Source organism: Felis catus, chromosome D1, assembly GCF_018350175.1.
Source record: "Felis catus isolate Fca126 chromosome D1, F.catus_Fca126_mat1.0, whole genome shotgun sequence".
Lineage (NCBI taxonomy): Eukaryota > Metazoa > Chordata > Mammalia > Carnivora > Felidae > Felis > Felis catus.
The window spans coordinates 21,261,495-21,271,985 of record NC_058377.1 but is presented as its reverse complement, the minus strand read 5'-3'; the positions used below and the strand labels follow the sequence as shown (position 1 = coordinate 21,271,985).

Sequence of the window (10,491 nt, the reverse complement as noted above, 5' to 3'; positions counted from 1 at the left end):
ATTACACTTAGAAATTTTCCTTGGGGAACACACTGAGCAAGCTTCTGCCTTGTTTATAACTACCATTATATAGTTACACTCACATTAAATCTTCTGTGATTTACCGAGTGGCAAAAATGATAACAATAAAGACTGTTTTTGTCTTCTGTTTGAGGGAACTACAAGTCATAATCAGAAATTAAGATCTATAGTTCTAAAAGATTTCCAGGACATATCAGCAATTAAGTGTGGGCTGAATTCTCTTTGAATCAAAAGAACCAAATCCTCAGAGCCGGAAATGGCCCTTCCATGACAATGGGGATAATAACAATGATAAGGAAGCACCAATGTTTTCTGGCCTAAGGTGGGTGAGCTTCTGAATTTCAGCTTAAGCACGTCCTCCTTTTTTGAGATGGAAACCTGAGGATCTAAGATATGCCACTATCTTTCCCAGTTTTGCAGTCCTGAGACTCAAGTGAAATTGGCAGAAAAATCTGTCCGGAGCAGGGAATGTTTAGAGATGTTGCAAGGGCTGGTCAAGGAATGCGTTCTGTGAGTCAGTAAGTTTCTTCTCCATGGGCAAAACTTGCTGCTACTCCAGATTTGAGGCTTTTACTCTGTGACATTGGGCAGTAACTTCTTGTAGACTGGTCCCTTAGTTTTGGATTAGAAACAGTCTAGTTGGTTTCCACTACACCAAGTCTAATCTGCATTAGAGGCCAGCTCCAGGTTGCAGCTTCAAATTTTACTGGTGAAGAGAGGGCTTATGTGAATGAAAATGAGAAGAAAGAAGGATAATTGTGTCCTCATGTAAACTTCTTCTCCATAAGGGAGAAGGTATTTGCCATAGTTATGTTTGCATTTAGCAACATTGCTCTTCACTCTATAGGCTAAGATTTGACATTCTTTGTTACTTAGCTTGCAAAGACTAATAAGGGGAAGCCTGAGTCACTCAGTATCATGATAATGGCAGTGGAGTCTTGGGTCCAGGTTGGGCTAGTCTCAGACCTTCTCCATGCATATACTGCATTTGGGAAAGGAGAAATGGTGGGAAAAGCTGAGTTTTTCTCTTTGTAACTTTTTTCTTCTGTGCTCACAGATCCCTTTAGAGAAGATGGCTCCTGGAAATGGTTCTTTTGTGACTGAATTCATTCTGGTGGGGCTAACAGACCTACCAGATCTCCAGCTCCCCCTGTTCTGCCTGTTTCTAGTCATGTATGTGGTCACTGTGTTAGGAAATTCGGGCTTGATAACTCTACTTGGACTGAATTCACACCTACACACCCAATGTACTTTTTCCTTTTCAATTTGTCCTTCATAGACCTCTGCTATTCTTCTGTGTTTACACCCAAAATGCTGACTAACTTCGTATCAAAGAAAAATATTATCTCCTACAGGGGGTGCATGACCCAGCTTTACTTTTTCTGTTTTTTTGCTATTTCTGAATGCTATGTGTTGACATCAATGGCCTATGATCGCTATGTGGCCATCTGTAACCCACTTTTGTATAATGTTGTCATGTCCCCTAAAGCGTGTTCCAGCCTTATGCTTGGTTCATATTTGATGGCATTTTCAGGTGCTGTGGCTCACACAGGAAGCATGCTGGGACTGACCTTCTGTGATGCAAACACCATCAACCATTATTTGTGTGACATCCTCCCTGTGCTCCAGCTTTCCTGCACAAGCACCTACGTGAATGAGCTGGTGGTTTTCATCGTGGTGGGAATCAATGTGATTGTGCCCAGTGTCACCATCTTTGTGTCTTACGGTTGCATCCTTTCCAGCATCCTCCGCATCAGCTCCACTGAGGGCAGGTCCAAAGCGTTCAGCACCTGCAGTTCCCACATAATTGCTGTTTCCTTGTTCTTTGGATCATGTGCATTTATGTATCTTAAACCATCTTCTGCTGGGTCTATGGATGAGGGGAAAATCTCTTCTGTCTTTTATACCAATGTGGTTCCCATGATGAACCCTTTAATCTATAGTTTAAGAAACAAAGATGTTAAACTTGCCCTGAGGAAAGTCCTGAGTAGGAGATAGTTATAATCAGAAACTGTATCTCTCAGTGCAGTTAGTTACACAACGGGGAGATTTTATGTTTAATGAAAACGTTTTTTGCAGTAGCCTTCTTAGTCTATTTTTTTCTTAACATGTTAAAGGAAATTTGAGTCTTCTCTCTATAATTTACTTCCAGTCTTTATCACTAGGTCTTTTTTTTTTCTTCATCATTTGCACGATGTCTTTACTTTTTTCCTGTTTAGCAACAATATTAAATAAGAAATGTATTATCTGTCTTTTTAAAGTTTTTCATTTTGAACTCCTTTTTTCCACTCGAAAAAGATGAATGGTCTCCAGATTATTGAATTGGAGAACAATAGACTGACACTGTACCATTGGGATTGTTCTTATCTGCCACATGCTATTAGAAGCATAAATCACCTACTGTGTATATACTCTTGTTTCTTTCCTCTGATTGACAAGAATATGTCTTTTTCAATTGGGAGAAATCGAAGGTTCCTGAAATACTATTATATTTAATCTATTTTGCATCTGTAAACATTTTACAGCAGGTTTCTTTTGGCAGAGTTTGTTTTCTTTTTTCTTTTCTTTTCTTTTCTTTTCTTTTCTTTTTTTACTTTTATCCAGTCAAAGTAGCACATACTGATCAACAAAAGATATTTACTCTATGAATGGGGAAGTGAAGCTCAGAATAGTTAATGATTCATCAAAAGTCACACAGCTTAACAAAGACAAGATCTAGAGTATCCTCATAGTCTTCTGATTTCAAGTCTAGAACTCTTTGTAGTATGCTTTGCTTCTACCTTATTATTTTCATTTCGGTGAACAAGGACTATGAGAAAAGATTTCTAGTCTGAAGGTTGATTCTGCTTTGTTCCATGCTGGGTATTACATGGATTTCTCTCATGCTGGGTATTACAGTTTTTGTTCTTTGTTTAGGTAAACAGCTTCTTGCTTCTTCTTGTTGAGAAAGAGAGGGCCCTTTGGGGAGATGATTGGCTCAAGTAAGGATGTTACTTATGGACAAATTTAACCACTCTATTTGGTTACATCAAAAACCTGGCATCAAGTACTACAGAATAAGGTAGTTTGTACACAATACAGTATAGAATAAATTTTTTTTTAAAGTGAATTTGGGGGGCGCCTGGGTGGCGCAGTCGGTTGAGCGTCCGACTTCAGCTCAGGTCACGATCTCGCGGTCCGTGAGTTCGAGCCCCGCGTCGGGCTCTGGGCTGATGGCTCAGAGCCTGGAGCCTGTTTCCGATTCTGTGTCTCCCTCTCTCTCTGCCCCTCCCCCGTTCATGCTCTGTCTCTCTCTGTCTCAAAAATAAATAAACGTTAAAAAAATTTTAAAAAAACGTGAATTTGGAATATTTGTAAGGTTTTATATTTCAGAAAAGAGGGCATGGAAGAGAAAAAAGCACAGAAATGTCTCATTAGGCCAGGATTCAACAAGACACTTGACCAGTAAATAAGCGATCCCTCTGTGGCTATGGTCATGAGTGTTAGAAACCGCATTCTGAAATTGTATCATTTCTGCACAGTACTGTGAATGTATTCCAGTGTCCATATCTAAAATGGAATTATAATACACACTGACTAGATCAGTTGTCATTTTTCATAATGAAGACAGGAAAGCTGTAGTCACATTTGGCAGTAGGTAGACAGAGGGCAGTAGCTTCAGGAGATAAAGAGTAATTGGAACTCAAGTTAGGAGAAAGGAATTTACAAAGTAAAATGATGGATAATTAAAGCCCTTGCTGTGACTCTCCTTTGCTTTCTGGAAAGCCCTAGAAATATTATTGAGTTCACATGATTTGTCTGGATAGGATAATAGCACAAGTCATTTGATATTTAAAAATGTGAACTCACAGGGTTGGAGGACCTGGGAATGATTAAATCACTTCTGGGTTTTTTGGCTTCCATATGCTACTCCTATATATATTTTAAGGTACAGAACTTCAAATTTCAGCTGAGAGAGCAATGACAACTTGAAGGAAACATTTGGTGAATAAGCCAAATTGTGGTAATGTCTTTACTGGAAAGAATGTGGATTTTTTTAAGGTAAGAAAATGTCATTTTATTTTTTATTTTATTTTTAAAATTTATTTATTATTATTTTTTTACTTTATTTTATTTTTTTAAGTGTAATTTATTGTCGAACTGGTTTTCATGCAACACCCAGTGCTCATCCCAACAGGTGCCCTCCTCAATGCCCATCACCCACTTTCCTCTCTCCCCCATCCCCCCATCAACCCTCATTTTGTTCTCAGTATTTAAGGAGTCTCTTATGGTTTGCCTCCCTCCCTCTCTGTAACTTTTTTTCCCCTTCCCCTCCCCCATGGTCTTCTGTTAAGTTTCTCAGGATCCACATATGAGTGAAAACATGTCTTTCTCTGCCTGACTTATTTCACTTAGCATAACACTCTCCAGTTCTATCAACATTGCTACAAACGGCCAGATTTCATTCTTTCTCATTGCCAAGTAGTATTCCATTGTATATATAAACCACATCTTCTTTATCCATGAAAAGGTCATTTTAAAGATCCTTCATATGATTTATCAAGGTGCAATATATTTTCTAAGATGCTTCTAACAATTTTCATTATTTACCATTTTCCCATCTCCACTCAATATTTAAGTATTTTGAAATTTAGCTTAGGTGGTTTGTTGGCTTCTTGTGTGGCAATGTGCTCTACATGGCAAACAAAAATGGCACTATACCAGACTGATAAAGGTAGATTTTCATAATGCAACATAGTAGAGTTACATTCTACATGTGGATAGTTTCCAAAATTGGTCTCATATGGTCAATAGCATTACTCCTGAAGTTTGATTAGGCTAAAAGCATAAGAGACTCCTAAAAACTGAGAACAAACTGAGGGCTGATGGGGGGGTGGGAGGGAGGGGAGGGTGGGTGATGGGCATTGAAGAGGGCATCTTTTGGGATGAGCACTGGGTGTTGTATGGAAACCAATTTGACAATAAATTTCATATATTTAAAAAAATGAAAATGAAATTTGATTAGGCTAGCAAATATCCACACTGGGGACAGACATGATGTTTTTCTCTAAGAGTGGCACAGTTGGTTTTTCTCTCTGGCATTAAGACATTTCACTGTATGTTCAGCCCAGCCCTAGATGAAGTAGTTGGTTTATATAAAGGGCTTTGTTGCACCTTTAAATATCAAAATCTCACTCAATCTGAGGCATAGACTCCCATCTTTCTCAGTGAGTAGGATAGCTGGTGGAATCACCTATGCTGTTTAAAGTGTCTCTCTGATGTAAGGTTGAATAGACCCACTTAAAAAATGAAGATATATGCAGGTTTTACATTTGCTCTTAGGAAGAGTGTGCTGTTGCTGTGTTCCCTGCGTGTGATATCTGTCAGTCTCTGTGTTCCTCAGGGAGGAAGTTTGAGGCAAATGGGAAAGAGGATCCAGTTCCCATTTCATGGATGATGAGACTACCACTCAGAGATGTCGATGGCTTATTCCAAGTCACAATTAACACATGGTAGAAATAAGACTCGGTATTTGGTGTTTTGATACTGAATCTTGGGTGTTTTTATTATGATTATACAGAATGTACCATATTTTTTAAAATCAGGGAAACTTGAACAATGGTTTTAGTGAGTAACGTGCCTCTAACAAAAACTAAAGGCAAAACACTTAAATAAGAAAAATGATCAGAAAGTATCATTCACATTTCATATTTGACAGTTCTATTGCCTAATTTAGAGAATGTGAGTATATTCTTATTTAATACAGGTCTACACAATAAATAGAAGCACAGGAAGCACATATAGCCTATAATAGTCATTGTCATTAGGTGTTTACCAAGTCCCAGGCTTAGCAGTAAGTTCCCACATTCATTATCTTATTCAATCTTCACATCAGTGGTATGTGGTAGGCACTGCTATGAGTGGCCCAGTGTGGCAGGGATTGCCAGCTGTTCATCTCTTCTTTCAGAACAGACAGTTCTCGATATGGATACAGTTTCCTTCTTGCAGTGAGAAGTGGCATGTACTGAGTTCTAGACATGATGAAAACCATTCTAGAGACAAACTGTACCTTTTCCATATTCTCCTGACCTTCTGTGGACTGGGTGCAAATGATGGTGAGGCCCTATTCGACGATAAAGCTGTAAAGAAAAGCCAGAGAATGATTGGCACAAAAGCAAGATGGAAAATGAAAGAAGGGACAGAGCTACTGTCCAGTAGGGAGAATAGAAGGCTCTATTGTGCTGGCAATATTCTATTCTTACATCCGCTTGGTGGTTGTAAGCTCTTCATTTTATAATCATTAGTGAAGTATAATTTTCTGAATCCCTAAGAGTAGAGTGAGGGTTCCGTTCCTTGGCTTGTATCCCATTGGTGTTTGGTTTATAGAATTTTTTATGTATTTAAGCTAAATTTTACAATTAGGATTACATAACTTTGATTAAAGCCCCTCTTAAACCAAACATTACAATAATCCATAAACAGAAAATGAGAATAAACTCTTGGGATGCCTTCTGAATACACAATGGCTACCACTGAAAAGAACCACCATATGTGGTATAGCACTTATAGAACAATGCAGACCACTTCAGGACAGAGACCGTTCCCCTTATAAGCCCAATGAGGAATTTCAGTGTTTGTGGAATTAGGAAAGTCAATGTACAATCCCATTTTATGGGTTTTGTAGTATGGTATGTGTCATTATACTGAGGTTAGTGGTGTGGTAAAGATAGTATAGCTCTCATTCCATATTATATAACTTCACTTTCTGAATCCTGTCTGCTTTCTTCATAAAGTCTTTCCTTAACGAATTTCTTTAGGTATACCTGTAATGAAAACCATTTGAAAATATAGAAATGTGGCAGCATTTAGGCATAGAGAAAAGACTGCCTCAGTCATTGGAAGTATTATAAAACATAGTGGTTGAATCAGAATTGAGTATCACAATTGTAATTTAAGTTCAGAGGTGATTCAACAGTAAGTAACTTTGTGTTGAGTATCAGCATGTTAGATGAGTGCATTTTATAATCTCACCTGCCTAGATAAGCGCTGTTCTAGAGATCAAGGTAGACCTGAGGGTGAATGTGGAAGTAAAGTGGAGAGTGAATAAGTCATTGACCCTTGGTCTTTGTATGTTATGCTCTAAGTGGGATTTATCTTTCTAAAAGTAAGTTGCTATTTGGACTCACCATGAATTCATTATTAATTATTTGATTTATAAAAGTGACAGTGACATGTGATGATGAAAAGATGGTTAAAATGAACAGTTTGGCAGTTACTGCTAGGAATGATAAAGGTAAAAGAGACATGAAAAACTAGCACTGAAGGGACAATTATGTAAAATAAGGGCCAAAAACAAGTGCTCACTCCCCACTGATATTGAGATTACGAACTGTGAACAGATTAACATTACTTTTACAGAAATCTGTCTTGAGTATATGAATTAAATTTCCAAAATTAGTAAATGTCTATTCAAACTGTGATTCAATGGTGTTTTTTTTCATTTGCTCTTTCATTTAGTTAGGCAAGAATCTTCTAATACCCAGTCACACAAAAAAAGGCACTTAATTAGTCCCTAAATTTTGAAAATCCTTCCTACTCTTCAAAGAAAGCTTAAGTCGTAGGTATTTGTATCAATGAATTGTGAATCTTGTTTATTGAAACTGAAGTTGGGAATTGTAGCTCATAAAAACTAAATAGAATTCTAAATATTAGGTAAGTAATTACAGATTAAATTGTAGAGTGACAAATTATCTTTCACATCTTGGAAGATTGGTATTGTAGCTGATGTACCTTTGATCTTTGACCCATACCTTTTCCCCTGCCCCAAATCACTACCTGTTTTTCCCTATCATATTACCCACTGGTCTTTCCTTTTCAGAGCATTTTCTGATTCCCTAAGAGTAGGTGAAGGTACCCTTCTTTGGCTTGTATCCCATTGGTGTTTGGTTCTACTGTAACATGTATTGCATTGTATTATAAATGCTTTTAACATTCACTTGTCGATCTCAATAAAGTGGATTTTTTTCCCCTTAAAACAAGTGGGTCTTTGCATACAGCACAGATTCCAAAAGTGTGGGTAAGACAAAACCGTGTTTTAATGCTCAGTTAACAACTGTGTTCCAGGCACAAGGAAGAAAATGTAGTTAAGCAGCACTTTACACTTTTTCACACCTCTGATACATTCTCAGTGAGAATGGTGGGGTGGAGGTGACCTAGCAATCTGAGGATCTCAAGAAACTAATCTGGTCTGTTCAATCAGGAAACCGACGGCTACTGGCCAGACTCATCAGATACCAATCTTGTTACATTAGATACCCTGGAAACAGATGTCCATTTTGATTCTTCTGGGATAGCTAGATGTAGTCCTGACACTTGAGGACAGTTTGCCAGACATGTGCTGACATGGCCACGCACAAGTCATATACACACATACATGTACATGCATATATGTACAAAGCTGCTTGACATACTTACATTTCCAAAATAGCACTGATGACTATACTCAGACCAATCTATAATAATCTTAATATTTTAGCTAGATTTATCTTTCAGTCAAGTGAGCTTCAGGGACTGGATATTTGATTGAAGAGTCCCGGGTTTCAGTGAAGAATATCCCGGGCATCTCTTCCCAGAAAATATCTCCATCCCTTACTAAAGTATAAGATCTCTAGAGGTAACACTTACTTTGTGAATTGCTAATTCTTCAGTTTCTAGTACCTCATAGGTGCTCATCTAGTTTATTTGAATAATTAGTGGCAGAACAATAGGTATGGTATGTCTCATGCTTGTAGTCAGTTGCAAGATGGTGGTATTTGATGCCAGTTAACTAGAGATTTAATAAGGTGGCTTCCTGATTTAGTCTTTCATATTAATATTTTTTCTTTGTACATAGAGTTAATTGGAAGCTTTAAGTAAGTACTGAGATTCATGCTCCTTAATCAGAATATATGACTTTATTCAAACAGATAAGCATTAGTAAACTTTTAGCAGCTATGCAATGATAAAGTTGAAAATATGACTTTAGTATTTAGTTTTACTTAGACACCACTTAATTTAACCATGTTCAGTTTTATTAATAAACTGGGTTTCCATATCTAGGCCATTGCTTCATTTCACCCTTTTCCCCTGCTTAACTTTGACTTAGAGCTGCTGTCAAAATTTTAAGTGAGAACTCTAAGGCTAGAACTGTATCTAAATTCAGAATTCTTTTTTAAAATTAATGCCCTGGGGGCACTTGGGTGACTCAGTTAAGCTGAGTCATCAAAAGGTGACTTTTGATCTCGGCTCAGGTCATGATCTCACAGTTCGTGAGATGAGCCCCACGTTGGGCTCTGCACTGATAGCATAGAGCCTGCATGGGATTCTCTCTCTTCGTCTCTCTGCCCCTCCCCTCCTAAAAATAAATGAATACACATTTAAAACATTTTTTGAATAAAATTAATTTCCTGAGCTACAGTAGGTTACAAATAGTTCATCAAAATGAAGGGGAAATTGAACAGGGAATTAGAAGAAAATAAATATTGAAGAGACAGCTCCCCTGAGTGGGAAATGAAGAGGCAGATGTGTTATGGTCCTTCATGAACTCTGCCAGTTTGATGGCCATAAGTTTTCTCTCATTTTAAAATAAAAATTTTATTTATTTAAATAATAGCTCTTAAGCAGCCTCTTCAAATAGAGTATTTTAGAGTCAGTCAAAATAAACTTGCATTTTAAGAGACTTACTCAGAGTAGCCATATCCCAGCTACGCAGAATGTAAGAAGAGGCAATCCAAAGGGAGGAAACATCCTATGCCAAGAAATGTGTCAAATATGGAAAATACAAAAGTAAATTGGACATGGATCCTAATTCATTGAGAAGGTGATGCTTAAAGTGAATATTTGGAAAAAATATCTTTTTTAGGGAGGATTACCGGCCAATGCAAAACTCCTAAGGTGATACTTCTGGCATGTCTGAGAACACAGAAAAGGTTACTGTGCTGAATAAAAGGAGTGAGAGAGTTGAAGGAGAGGAGGGCCAACATGTAACATGGGGCAAGATCCTGACGGAAGTTGTTGGTAATTGTGAAACTTGAGCTTTTACTAAGTGAAATGGAGTACAGGAAATTAAAACATTATAAATAATATATGCATACACATATCATATAGACATAACTACCTCCTCATCTGTCACAACTATAACACTACCACTTTGATTTGAGAAACATTTGTCTCGTACTAGCATTAATACAAAGCCCTCCTAATTAAATGCCTGCTTTCCTAAAAGCAACCAGGGTCATTTTTTTCTGGCAAAAGATACCTTAAGTGAATCAGTGGACTCAGTGTTCCTCTACTCCTTTATCATGAGTTATGTTCTAAGCTATTTAGAGAGTTTATGATCTAACAAATATCAGAGACAAAACAAAGGTTTCCTATTAGTGGGTCATCAGTAGGACAGCCAATATCCAAATAGCTTGAATTCCAGATTACTGAACCTCTCTTTAAATAATGCAT

At 37.5% G+C, this 10,491-nt stretch overlaps 1 protein-coding gene across 1 annotated transcript; it reads left to right on the top strand.

Annotated features, from left to right (window-relative positions):
• The first annotated feature begins 1,025 nt into the window (after window positions 1-1,025).
• Window positions 1,026-2,019, top strand: LOC105260951 (olfactory receptor 8B3-like). Its single transcript, XM_019811480.3, is given in 2 exon segments — window positions 1,026-1,259; window positions 1,262-2,019. Coding segments are annotated over 2 exon segments (924 nt in total). The 5' UTR covers window positions 1,026-1,093.
• Window positions 2,020-10,491: the final 8,472 nt, after the last annotated feature.